Source organism: Eschrichtius robustus, chromosome 7, assembly GCF_028021215.1.
Source record: "Eschrichtius robustus isolate mEscRob2 chromosome 7, mEscRob2.pri, whole genome shotgun sequence".
Classification (NCBI taxonomy): Eukaryota; Metazoa; Chordata; class Mammalia; order Artiodactyla; family Eschrichtiidae; genus Eschrichtius; species Eschrichtius robustus.
The window spans coordinates 134,423,442-134,437,493 of NC_090830.1; the positions used below are offsets into that span (position 1 = coordinate 134,423,442).

At 45.4% G+C, this 14,052-nt stretch overlaps 1 protein-coding gene across 2 annotated transcripts in view; it reads left to right on the forward strand.

Moving 5' to 3' along the window:
- DOCK1 (dedicator of cytokinesis 1) overlaps positions 1 to 14,052 on the forward strand; it is a 525,198-nt gene that overhangs the window by 188,846 nt on the left and 322,300 nt on the right. For both annotated transcript variants that reach the window (XM_068548757.1, XM_068548758.1), the window contains exons 26-27: positions 10,665 to 10,792; positions 12,570 to 12,665. In XM_068548757.1, the coding sequence (XP_068404858.1) occupies positions 10,665 to 10,792; positions 12,570 to 12,665 (224 nt within the window). The remainder of the gene's footprint in view (positions 1 to 10,664; positions 10,793 to 12,569; positions 12,666 to 14,052) is intronic.

Sequence of the window (14,052 nt, forward strand, 5' to 3'; positions counted from 1 at the left end):
GCTGAAGACTTCTAATGAACGTTACCAGCTGTGAACCCCAAAGACTAATTCTTTAAGTAATGATGGAATATGAATACAATTTTCTCCTCTTTTATTTTTTTTTCATGCCCTGAGAAAATTTTAATCTTTATCTGTAAAGTACTGTACCTTTTTTCATCCCTCATTCTATATATCACTCTATAGCTTTCATTATGTGTGTTTTTGAAAAGATCATTTGTTAAAACAGTGCAGCCTTTTTAGAAATGGCTTAATGAATCTAGGAGGGTGAACTCAATTTCAGTTTCTTAATTATATCCGTTCCAATTCCATTGTAATTTTTTGAGTACCTACCATGTGCTCAGGACTGTTGGTTAGCAAGTTTGATTCCTCTGAGAACGGCTTCAGAGCCATCAGTTTAAAAATGCATAATTGGAAAAGAGTAATTTTCTTAATTTACAGATAACGACCCGGGAGTTAAGTAGCAAGTCCTAGTCTGCAAGCAAAATCCCAGACAAGGAGCTGTCCACCACCGTGGTGCTGATTAGGGAGTTGTCTTGTTACAAATCCATCCCCTACTCTTTTCATGAGCTATTTCACATCCACCATATGAGTTATGCATTCTGAAAACTGAATTCACTTCAAGTGCCATATGGAACAAGATAAAGTACAAGTATGTGAATAAATAAACACATGAATAGATTAAACATAAATAAACCATGTAGTGTTGTGTTCATGTGCTTAGGGAGTTTTCATAGCCTTTTCTCTTTCTGTGTGATCAAATTGGCAGTGCTAAGTTCTTGAGGGTGTAGTTGGTCTAACCTTTATCATAGTCTGTTGGCTCTCTGTTCTGCACCCAACTCTGAGTGGACTCCTGTCCCTGTTGCTTGATGTTGGGGACATGAAGAGCAGTCTTAGAAGAGGCTGCCTTGGTTGTCCCATCCAGTCATGCTCACATTGGCACTGGGACGGCAGGTCTCTGAGTCTTCCCAGTTCACGGTTCCTTCCCGGCCCCAAGCTTAGCTCTGTACCTGCACTGTGTTGCCTACAGAAACTTGCCTGGGACAGTTGGAGGAGCCCCAGGTCAGCCTGCAGTCTCCTAGGTTCTCCTTCTAGACCCTACTTTTTTCTGTTGCGTAAACCCCTCCCTGAGGGCACAGTCCTTCCCTCAAGATGGAGTGGACAGACCATATGGTTTTGATGTTGTTTTTTTAACTGTAGAGCTCAATATGGGGGCAAGCAGTAGAGCAGGTGTGCTGGGCCACACTGGCCAAAACCTGTGTTCTTGGTTAGCTTCACGCTCTTGGGTAAAAGCATGCACACGCCTCCCCAGCTCTGTTTTTCTCTCTTTGTTTTCTCATCCTCCACTTGGTAAGATTCTACCCAAGGATTGGCAGACCTATCGAATTCCTCTCAAATGTACCAAGCCACCTCCTTAAATGCATTTCCATCCAGAGGATAGATTCCTGGTCTGACCAGTACTTTCCACACTATCTTCCCTGGCATTTTGCTTGAGTCTTTCTAATATTTTCATCTGCTTTTAAATGGGACTCATTTTAGATTATTCTCCATTGGTTCTTCTTCCATTTCTTTCTTCTGACAAAATATTTATTATTATAATACTAGTGGCTGGTTAACCTTTATGATTGTACTTCTCCAAACTACAGGATACAAAATATCTGCTGCCCCACTCCCTTCTTTCAAAAGATGACACACTTTTTACGAGGCCCGGTGGCTTCATCCAGAAGATGTGTCTTTGACCAGCTTCTTTTTCCTATTGTTCTGCAATCTGTATCTTGCCATGTTCCCTTCCAATTTTCAAGATACTTCTAATTGCTCTGTCACCCTCTCAATTAAAATTTTGTGACATTGGGTACCTCACAGCTGACAGGCAGATTATCTTATTTCTGATCATTTCAGCACTCAACCAAGTGGTGCTGAGGATCTTCTTACCAGAGTACTTACAGAGGTGCTACCTGTAGATAGGAATCGAAACCCAGTGCAGGGCAGTTGTATTTACTTCGTTTTACAGACAAAGAAACTGAATTTCAGAAAGGAAAACTGACACACTTAGGGTTACTTGATGTGAATTTATCCTCCTGGCACTGCTAATGGTCACAGCTTACTTAAAGCGAATTAAAGTAATTCTTGGAAAAATTTAATCTGCATTAGACATGTAAAGATACCTGAATCATACATGTTTACACACACGTGCACATGCATGGGTCATAAGGAGCTCTGGCTTCAGGATCAGGCATCTAATTCTGGCTCAGCTGCTGCCTGGTCCCTATATTCTGGCTCCTGGTTCCCACATCTGTAAAATTTGGACATGAGTAGATTGCTCCTGTGATCCCTTCCATTGCTGGCTCTGTTCTCTTTATTTCTGGTGTTTAAAGATTTGTATGGAAGGAGAGAGTTACTTATTTGAACAAATCGAATCATGTGGGTACAGAGTTCTTAGATTGTTGAAAAATAAGATGATTGTATAAGATGAATAGCAAGCATCCCCCATTTATATGGCTCTTACTGTTTAATTCTCATTAAAAGTGTTCGTCTGGATCTCAGTTCTATGTAACAGGCTCAAGGTTATTAAATGCACTTTATGGATCATTTGTTTAATGTGACCAAACTAAAAATTAAGAAGCACATTATTCAGTGTTCATAAAATGAATGTTTTAAATGGACAAATTCATTCTTGTATTTGCATCTTGCTTTGATGTAGAGCTGTAATGGAGTTATAGACGGATATTCTGCTTGGACATTTATAAGCTGATGATGCCTGTTGAATACCTTTTATAAAGATTAATATTTTTTACTCTGTGCCCATTACCAGAGCATTAATCATCATGGCTTCAGCCTGCACAGCTGAGGACGAACAGATGTGAAATCATTGCTGTCTGTAATCATAGTGGATCACACTGGGAAAGGGGGTGTGGAAGGCCGGCTGGTGTGTTGCAGGACCCCTGATCCCCACGGCTGATTTGCATGGAGTCTGGGCCCACGGGCTGCCTGCTCCTTCCTGGCTCTCTGGGTTGGGCTGTCAGCATTCCCTTCTGTGCACGGCAGCGAAAACCAGGACAGCTGTGCTGGCTGGTTTTTGCTTCCTTGTGGGGTCAGGCCTACGCCTTGACTCAGACTACCAGGCACCGATGAGGCCTGCAGTCCTGTACGTGTGAAGATGATCTGACAGGAGGAAGCTGTGGCCTTGATTCTCCTTCCAAAGATGAACACTGGTTTATTAAAATGAGAAATCGCACAAGAGGTCTTTAACATCTGCTTCCTGGCATACTCCGAGACTGTGCTGTCCAGCGGAGTTAGAATGCCAACTACGTATGTAATTTATAATTTTATACAGTCCACAGTAAAAAAAAAAAAGTACAAAGCAGTTGGTGAAAATTATTTTAATAATATATTTTATCTGAAATATCATGTCAACATGACTTTGATCTAAATATGACAAATGGCATGTTTTACATTCTTTTTTCATACGAAGTCTCTAAAATCCAGTGTGGTTTTTACATTTGTAGCACATCTCAATTTGGATGCTAAATTTTCATCACAGATGCTTGATCTGTATTCTTAACATTTAATATAATTTACCATTGAAAAGTAGACTTACATACCCAAGTTGTTCCTGTTGTTCCAAACAGTTGTTAACAATAACTGAATCAGATGTCTTTTTTTTTCCATTTAAGTTAAAATATTGCATAAAATTAACTGAAATGGAAAATTCTACTCCTCAGCTACTAGCTACATTTCAGGGGTTCACTGGCTACCCTACTGGATAGCAAACTCTAAGGCATTAGTTTTCTGTGTGTACTTTGTTGAAAAGGCTGACTTTGCATAATAATATTATTTCTATTACTGTTATTGACAGCTACTATTTATTGAATGCTTACTACTTGCCAGATACACACATTATATCATCTAATTCTCATAGTAAACCCGAGGGGTTAACAATATCAGGCCTATTTTACAAAGAAGGACAATTAAGGATTAGAGAATTTAAGTGACTTGCCTAAGATTCAAGGCAAAGAGTGAGCAAGGTGGATTTTATTATTTCCTATGTGCATGGGTAAACTGAACTTCAGTGAGGCCAAAAGGCTTTTCCAAAATCAAATAGACTGTTAGTCCCAAACTCCCAATTTGTCCCTCCCCTCTCCCTCCCCTTTGGCAACCATAAGTTTGTTTTCTATGTCTGTGAGTCTTGTGATTAACAAAAGCACACTACTATATATAAAACAGGTAAACAACAAGGATCTTGTGATAAACAATATCTTGTAATAACCTGTAATGGAAAGCAATCTGAAAAAGGTTAGATATATGTATAACTGAATCACTGTGCTGTACACCTGAAACTAACACATCATTGTAAATCAACTCTACTCCAATTAAAAAGCCAACAAACAAAATCGAATAGACTGACCCAGGTTCCTAGACTTCCAGTGAGGTATTTGTTGTAGCTGTTTTCCATGTGGTTATCTATGGGTAGTTTATTTGAAATGTGTTTTCTTTTTAAAATATAAGGGTTTGTTTGGTTGATTGTTTTTCTTTCTTTCTTTTTTTTTTTCTTTTTTCTTTTTTTTCTCAAGTGGGGGGATTGTCAGCTTCCTGGGCCATCTGTTTTGAACCAAATGGGACAATGGGCACATATCATGCTAGAGAAATGACATTCTGTTCATGGAGAAGGGTATTCAGGACACTGAGTTGGGACACTCAGAATATGACAGGAGATTCCTCTTCCTTGGATGTTTTAAAACAGCTCATTGCAGGCGTGAGTGTGTGTGTGTGTGTGGTGTGTGGTGTGAGTGTGTGTGTGGTGTGAGTGTGTGTGTGGTGTGTGTGTGAGTGTGTGGTGTGAGTGTGTGTGTGAGTGTGTGGTGTGTGTGTGAGTGGTGTGAGTGTGTGTGGTGTGAGTGGGGGGGGTAGTAGCTTCCTCTGTGCTCTTAATTTTTTGTCTTGACTTGCAATAAAATTTCAGGATCTTTAGTGTTATTCCAAACTTGTATCCCACCATTTCTTGAAAAAAAATTGGAAGGAGCTGAAATGCAGAGTAGGGGACGTCCTTTGTAAAGTGAGGTTTGTTTTGCTTTGGTTGGGGGCTGCTGGGTGGCTGGGACGGCACCAGGAGGTGGACCTGCTTCTCACTGCAGACTCTCCTGTGATACCCTGCACCTGTAATCACAGTGACCCCAGACCACCGCTCGTGTGCGGGTGCGGGTGCGAGCACATGCACACTCACACACACGTGTGCCCGTGCGCCCGAACCCTGCTGTCCGGATCGGCTTGGACACTATCCAGTGAAACTGAGTCACCAGAAAGGCAGGAGGGATCTTGCTATGATGGCTTTGTCCCTCTGGTGTCTTCCCAGGATGGGACGGGGCGGCTGCGGGTCTTTCCTCGACTGATAGGAGCAAAGTGCTACGTTTGCTCGTGAAAAAGGACCAAAAGTCCTATGGACAAAAGTCCTATGCAGCAGCTGTCCTGCTGGGAAGAGCGCACTTCTCCACGTGAGCATATGCACGCGTGCACACACACACACTTGCACACGTGCTTGAAGTCACTGCACACACATATGTGCACGCATGGACACACACACTTCCACTTTCAGGTCTTAGTGTATGTGTGAGGGCTACTGCCATGGATGAGAACAAGACCTCTGCTCTCACGGAGACTGCGTCCCAGGAGGAGAAACAGGCCAGAGAGCTGGTCGTAATTTCCAGCAGTCCAAGAGCTGGCACCTGCGGCCTGCCTGTCCCCAGGACCGTCGGGGGGCTGAGCTGGGGCCTGCTGATCACGGCTCACCAAGAAGGTGGGTGTGTCAGCTTGGGCTGCTTCCAGCTTTGGTCCCTGCGGCCGCTGTAGGGCTCTGGGGCGTTGCCATTCCTCTGAAGGTGCTGCTGCCCTGTGACCCTCTTGTCTTTGGAGGCCTGCGTGAGATGCCTGGGGTGGTCATTGTGCCTGTAAGAAAAGCCCAGGCATGAGACTGCTCCTGCCTGGAGATCTGGTCCTGTGATGGGCATGTGGTCAGGGGCTGGGGCTCTGTCCTGGGGCCGGAGGTGTGGTCCTCCACACAGGAATGTTGGACCCTCACAAAGTCCTGCTCGTGTTGTCTTGTTTCATCCTCTCGATGAAGTAGGCTCATCCCCGTGACCCGCCTTTATCTTGACCAGCCAGAGGTGGGGTGGGTTATAGAGTCAGAGCTACAGTTATCCTATGGATGTTGAAAACATCCCACGTGTGAATACTATGGGTTCATCTGAAGGATTATAACAAATGGGCTTTTTATGTTCTCAGGGGCTAGGAGAATGAAACGTCTCTCAACGTGACAGAATGGTAGCGAAGTGTCCAAAAGTTTGGTGTCCAAAGCCTCAGAAGAGGCTGGAAAACAAATGCACGGAGCTATCACAGACCCCTGGGCTAGGAGGAGGGTGGGCGTTCCCACCAGGTAGCCAAGGATGGCTGATAGCATCTCTCCCCGGGGAAGATGCACAGGGCGCCCACCACTTCCCTCACCCTGGAGTAATTCTGACAGACGACACCAACACACTCAGTTACTTCTGGGAACGGTGAAGTGCACACCTGGCTGTCCGGCGTGACAGATAAATGAGGCCGTATGGGATGGACTTCGGCCAGGGCCTCTGGGTTGCCAGAGCCTAAAGAGGCATTTCTGCCACCTCTGAGTCCAGAGCTGTGTTCCTCTGATCTTCTAGGGCTGTTCGTGGGTACACACCTGGTCCCGTGCTGGCCTAGCAAGCCCCCTCGGCCTTCTGCCGCTGTTGGGTCCCTCCCAGGCTTGTTGCAGACATGGCGTTGCTAAGCCTCCGTTGTCATGGTTTCCTTGGTCACGTGGTCAGCGTCTGTTTTTACCTTCTCAGCTCTTCATGGCCCTTACTTCTCCCGCTGACATGTCTTGGAGACTAGACTTATCCCCAGGACGGTGGTGGCAGTGATAGGGAGGACCACGCGGACAGGGGTGGCCGAGGGCTCACCCCCTGTTGAGGTCACACTGGGTGATGTGTTTCAGGTGGGAGGGAAAGAGGACTCATCCTGGAGATGTTCTGCCTGGGCCCCTGAGGATGAACGCAGGCGGGGCTGCACTCAGACAGCTTTGCCAAGGGACCTCTCCTGCCCCTTGGGTTCTGGGAGCTGGGAGTGTAGCCCCTCCTGTGGATGTTGTGCTGTGATGTGGTTAAGGTCAACAGAGCTACTGGGGCGGATGTAACTTGTGAACGTCAGGATTGTGTAGGAAAGACATAGGGTTTGGGATGCTTGTGGAGTTCGTGTATGCAGTGGGTCAGCATTTTGGGCAGCTGCATTTTCAGGCTGGATTCATTGCATGTGGTCATTTTCCTGTGGCATGTCCCTTGGACTGGCTTTGTCCTTGGGCGGCTCTCTGACGCCTGGGCTCCCCCCTCCCCTCCACGCTGGCGGCCCGTCTCGGCTTGGGAGCACTTCCATTACAAGTTCAAGGGGTTGTGGCATTCAGAGAGATGCTCTCCATGGGGCCCTGTGTTCACCCTTGGCATCACAGGAAGGGTTGGGTGGGAAGATAAGGGAATTGTGTGATGGCCCGTGACATCCAGGAGCACCAGTGTGGAGAGACTGCCTGGTCCCCATGGGACAGCGCCTCCTCCCTGTGCTGTGCTCTCACTCCCTGACCTTCGGCGACTCCTGACATCATAGTCATCCAAGGCCGGCTGGCCTCTGCCCGGAAGATACGCAGCACTTCAGCATCTCTGCGTTACCCCTGCCTGTGTATTGATTACTGTAATGGTGACATCAACAAGTAAATGCATATACTCATATATTCATTGGACAAAACTCAATCTGGAAAAATGGAGTTGCTATCAGTTCCTTTTCTAGGGATTAAATCAAAATGGAGCTTGAAAAAGGCTTAGCGTGAGAGCTTCCTACACGCGGTCCCCTGGAAGGCAGAGCAGGAGAAGGGCGTGTGCGGTTTTCTGCACCTCCCCCTGAGCTGCCTCGCGCCTCCATCCCCATGCCTTCTTTACCGTGTACTTCTTGGGAAAGTCTTCTAAGCAAGTCTGCATACTTTCAGGAGCCATTCCAATGTTGCATGCTTATTTTTTCCTTATATTCAGAAAACTCAGGAAACATTAATGCAAAACATGCTTTTAGGTATCATTAACATTGGAAGTCCTAAAATGTAAAATTCTAAAAACAAGCACAGGATATTTAATGTTTCCCAGCTCTGCTGTCTTTTCTCTCGTGCACTGCATTTTAAAGGGACCTACAGCGGCTGGGCTGGTTTCACCGTACAGAACTGGTGTTGTCAGCAGACAGTTCACGTTGGGGGGTGGATGGTGCTGGTGTTAAACGGGATTTCCCGACAGGAAGACACAATTAGTAATTGCATTTCATCTCGAATCTTATTTGTGTCTGGTTCATTATTTTTCTTTGATTTTTCTGAACATTCTTTCTATTGTCCTACCTAAAAAACAAATGAAAACCCAAGTGATCTTTGATCCTTAGACCCCAGTGTGCCTTTATTTCACAGCCGTGCTTTCCGGAACCGTGTCTGTGCTCCTATTTTTGTCTTCTCATCCCACTCCAGGAAGCTGCCTTGAGAAGGACTCCATCTGCTTTTATTTATTTCTTCTTTAATGTTATTTTTTTCGATCTTTGGGCTGCACCGCGCGGCATGTGGGATCTTAGTTCCCTGACCAGAGATCAAACCTGCGCCCCCTGCATTGGCAGCGCGGAGTCTTAACCACTGGACCACCAGGGAATTCCCCTCCGTGTGCTTTTTATTGTCACATCCCAGGGCTGTGCTTTTCTACCCGTTCTTGCCACCATATTTGGCCACGCTGGCCACCTGCCCTCCCTTGGTTTGGGTGACGTCATTCATCTCTGCGTCAGCCCACATCTTTCCTCGCTCCATCTTCTGTTCTAATACCAACATCCTGACTGCTATTCACAGTTTTCCCTTCTCATTCTACACATTCCTCTTTGATGGTCTTATTCACATACTTGGCATTTATTACGGCCTAGGGCTGTTGCTTCTTCAGTCTGTAAGGCCAGAAATCGCTAAGGTCTAGAACCCTCTCTCCATGTGCCTACTAAATGAGGCCACTTGGATGTCCAACAGCAACTCAAATTCAACTTGTCCAGAACCTGGTCCTTTTCTCTGCCCTTAAACACCCTTCTGTCCCCAGTTTCCTCTCCTTGGATGGCATCACACGATGCCTTGGATGAACTCGTCACGAAGATGCTGGGTGCTGTGTTTGACTCTCCTTTAGCCCCCACCTCCTCTCCACTTCATCACCTGCCACTGTGTTCAGCCTGCCTCCAGTTCGCTTTTGTTCAGGGCCTCTTCTTTCAAACTTGCCACTGTAGCAGGAGGTCAGGCCTTTACTGTTTCTTGCCTGGACTGTTGCAGTAGCTAACTGTCCAGTAACGAGCCTCCCATCTCCACTGCCCTACCTGGCGCCGTCACGGCAGCTCTCTCTGGCCTTTTGATCTGATCGTATCCCTTCCCTGTCAGCATCTTCCAGTTCTCCTCCTCTTTCTGTCTCATCCATCATGTTCAGGATGAAATCCAGCTGCCCGTCTGGTCTTTTATTCTCCTTCTCCTCTCCCCACCCTCCTGAACTGTGCGTGTGGCTCTGTGAATATGTCATCTGCTCCTGTCTACTTGACTTTGTGAATAGGGTTCCTTTTCCTGGATGGCCCACCCTTTGTGGGAAATTCTGATTCCTCTTCCCAGCAGGTGAATGTATTGCCTCCCTAACTTTCACCTCCAAGGTCAATACCTGCTCCCCGCCGCCCCCTCCCTCATGAGCCCAGGGGTCTGGGAGACCAGAGAGGGGCTGGGGCTCTTCACCAGTATCTATATCACATCGTAAGAGCAAGTACCCTGTCCTGAGCATCTCACCTGTGCCAGGCCCAGGCCTTCATGCCTCACCTTGCAGGAGTACATTGTGCCTCAAACCTGTGAGTAGCTAGTGCCACTGTGCCCATGTTAGAGATGAGGAAACCGAGGCTCAGAGAGGTAACTAGCTCTTTCCGAGATAACCTTGCAAGGAAGCCAACAGAATTTAAACCCAGACAACCTCACTCCAGAGCCTGAGCTCTCAGCCCCCTGCAGACTGTCCCTCTGCAGAGGTGAGCCCAGCAGAAAGTTGTCCCTGAGTGGGTAAGCATTAAGTGGGGAATTTAGTAAGCTATGAACCGGCCAAGCTCATTGGGAGGTACATGGGAGCAGGAAGGAACCATGCTCTGGTCTTCCTAGGAAATAATAAGAAGAGCTGCAATTCAAATCATTTTTGTTGTAACAAGTATTTCTTCTAAAGTTGCAAATCAGTAAATTTACAGTTCAGCACAGAAAATTAGTTAAAACCCCAGCATGCCTGTTTGCATTTGTACCTATGTACATACTATTGGATATATGTGAATATGTATTTATATGTTTGTTTGTGAATTATCGTTGTGTATTTACATGGTGACACACACACATATGCGTGCACACGTGAGTGAATTATTTTATAAGAAAACAAGTGATTTCCTCCCAGTCAAGTAGTCTGACCCCCTCCAGATGTCAGTTTCACATTGCAGAGTATGTAAATGTAACACGCAGTGTCACAAGCTAGGAAAACAAGCTTCTAGCAAACAGAGTTGCATCTTGGTGGGTCTCCTGCTGACTGGCAACCCGGTGTCCCCTGCAGACTGCAGAGAGATCCTGCTTCCCATGATGACGGATCAGCTCAAGTACCATCTGGAGAGACAGGAAGATCTGGAGGCCTGCTGCCAGCTGCTCAGCAACATCCTGGAGGTTCTGTACAGGAAGGACGTGGTGAGTGATGGCGGGGCTGCCTCTGTGGACCCTGCAGCCAAGTGTGGGCCTGCAATCCCCAGGGGCCCTGGCCTCCCAGGACCAAGTCACGTTTGATTCAGTTAAAAAAGTATGGCCTGAATTTTAAGGGTTACCCTTTCTTTTTCTCTCTCTAGAGTTGCATCCTCAAATTATTTTTTATTTATGTGTAAAGCATGATGATTATATTACCACGTGTGCTTTTCAGCACTGAAGATACTGTTTTATGTTTGTTTCCTGTGACTTCTCAGCCAGGTGACTCCCAAGACTTAGATTTGATATTTAAGGTCAAAGGCTTTGGTATTAAAAATTGGAAATAAACAAAGGGAGGCTAATTGCCTACCTTCTTTCAATTCTTATTTTATATTTAATAAATAGATAATATTATTATTTTATACATGCACATAGTTGTTGTTGGTTGTTTTAAGTGCATCAGAGAGTTTTGAGAAGAGCAGTTCTCTGCCCCTTTTCCCGGGTTCCTCCCCCCACAGGCGGTTTTTTTCTGTGCTTTCTTGGCTGTTTTTTTTAAAAAATGGTATTTCCTTTTGCATTTCTCAATTGTATGCTTATTCCACTGACCTTCTGTCTTAATCAAAAGCTGGTGCAAGCACATATGGAAACATCTGACCCTATGCTTCCCTGACCCCATTGTACCCACTACATTCATTTGGGCACACGTGTGCACACACATGTAAAGTCATTGGTTCTCCAGGTGTGTCTGGACAGGTGTACAGGGCCGTGTCTGTCTCTGCCTCTAGCTGTGGCCAGATGGGCCAGGATTTTAAGTCGGCAGGACTTTCTCTTAGCTCTCCCCCGCGTGACCTCCTGCCACCTCCCCAGTCCACACACACACACACACACACACACACGTGCACGCGCGCCTGTCCTGCCCACTTCCTTGCTGCACCTGCTCATTCTGTCAGAGCCTGGGTGTTGCCCTTGAAGGAAGAGATAAGGTAAAATAATTCATTGGGATGGTGGCTACATCCGCTTTTCCCGGGCTTTGCCTTTGAAAGGTGTTGGAAGCCTTAACCCAAAGGCCAGCCTCCAGGGCTCCCATGCCAGGCCTTTTCCTTTTCTTATCAGATGAAAGGTTGGGAGTAAAGAGGTTGTGTGTGGCCAAGCCTCACAGAGGAGGTAGTGCCTGCCTGGCCTGTGCGGAAGCATCCAGAAAGCCCATTTAAACACGTTCAAAGTTCATGAAGAAGAATCGGCAGTCCCATCACACACAAAATAAAGGAGCAAATTCTTACTGATAGAAGGTTCTCTGGCACTCTGAATTTTAAGTAGTGTGCTAAAATGATATATATATATTTTTTTTTAAATGATATTTAAACATTCGATTCTATGTGACTGTTCCCACATTATTGGGATCTGACATGCAGAGCCATCTATGTTTGTTATCTGTCAGCCTTCCATTTACAAATGGCCAAGTGTCTTTAGAAAACTCATTGGTGAGCTAATCAGGGATCATAAACATTATATTGTTTAAACAGATTTGCTTTTATTTTTAAGGTTTGCTTCAATTAAATTACTCTGATTATATAACACATTATCATTAATGGACTATAATTAATAAAATGCCTTGAGTTTTCTTTGTGAAGGCTTTTGCCTCTGACAAGGGCCATTCTTCCTCTCGTTAAGGGTTGTAATTGATTTACTCTTTACAGGATAAATGGATTCAGTGACAGCCGCGGGACTGGCATGTTTATGACTGTCTTAGGTGGTGGTTTATTTACACTGGTGTGTCCTCCTGCAGGGACCAACTCAGAGGCATGTCCAGATTATCATGGAGAAGCTTCTCCGGACAGTGAACCGAACCGTCATTTCCATGGGGCGGGATTCCGAACTCATCGTAAGTGCTCGGTGACACGCGCTTGTGGGTTTCATTGTGGCTGAGAGCATCTTTCCCGGGAAAGTCATTCACTCTCAAGCCCGAAAATCCATGTGGTTCTTTTCCACCTGCCTTTTGAAACTAACCGTGTTGTACTACGATATAGCGAGCAGTTGGGATGCATTGATTTACAGTCTAGTAGGTTAAAGGTACTCATTTCCACGATTCTATAAGTAAGTGTCGAAGTTGAAGAGTAACCAACCAACATTTGGTTCTAGTTTTCTCATTGCTTGCTTCTAGCAAAGGATGTATATGTCCTTCTGAGTACTCATTCTTATGGCAGTTTCTTTCTACGTATTTACATTTAAGATGCCATTAATAAAATTTTATGAAGGACCTTAAAAAGGAATTGAGGCACTCCGACTTCGCTATTTTATGTCTACTCTAAAGTATTGTAGATGTCTGTCTTGTTCAGATTGTCGAGACAAGGAATGGTATCTGTTCTTTTTCTCAGAGTTTTAACAATAATTTAGACAGTCTTTCCATTTTCATATTATGGTGATTGTTTCCAGAGTTTGCCACTCTCCTCCTCACCATCATTATTCTTAAATTTGGTTTCGTGGGCAGAAGATGCATTTGTAGGTCCCATTTAATTTCTTTCATTTCTAGTACATGTTACCGTTTAACTAAGTTTGGTGGATCGCATTTCAAAAAAATAGCTTTCCTAATCACAGAACAGAAAATCCAGTTGGACTCTTCACTGGCAATCAGACTAGGCACATTGGTCTTCTTGGGCGATTTTAGGTCTGTCTGCATAGCCTGGGAATGGTCCTTGGGTGATTTTAGTTCTGTCTGCGTAGCCTGGGAATGGATCGAGTACAGTGACCCGTCTATCTCCATCAGACAACAAAGCACGACCGGAGCGCTGGGCTTGTGTTGGTTTCTGCGGCTGCATCACGGTAAAGGATGCGGTCTGTGGTTTTGGGTGAATCACAGGAGAGTAACTGCTGCCTTTGTATGTTTCCATCCAGTAAAATTGTCTAGTTTATGTCTCAGAGTTTTAGCACATGTTATGTGCAGATTTTCCTTTTTAAGGTATATGTCTTTTAGGTTTGGATTATAGCATGCATAAATTAGGGAATAAAATATTTCCTTGTAAATTGGCGTTGCTTGCAGTGGACTTTTCCATTATTCTGTAACCCTCACTTGCCTCTTCATGCTCTTCATCATAACGATTCTTTTCTGTAATCTGGAAATGCTTTTGTATACGTGGATAGAGACTGAGCCCTGTGGAGGAAGAATTGGGGTGACTCCAGGGGCACCCCCGGGGTCCAGTGTTCCTGTCTTCTTGGGGTTGTGCCCTGGGTGCCCCTGGAACACTCTCTCGTTGTGGAACTCAAGAGGGCTT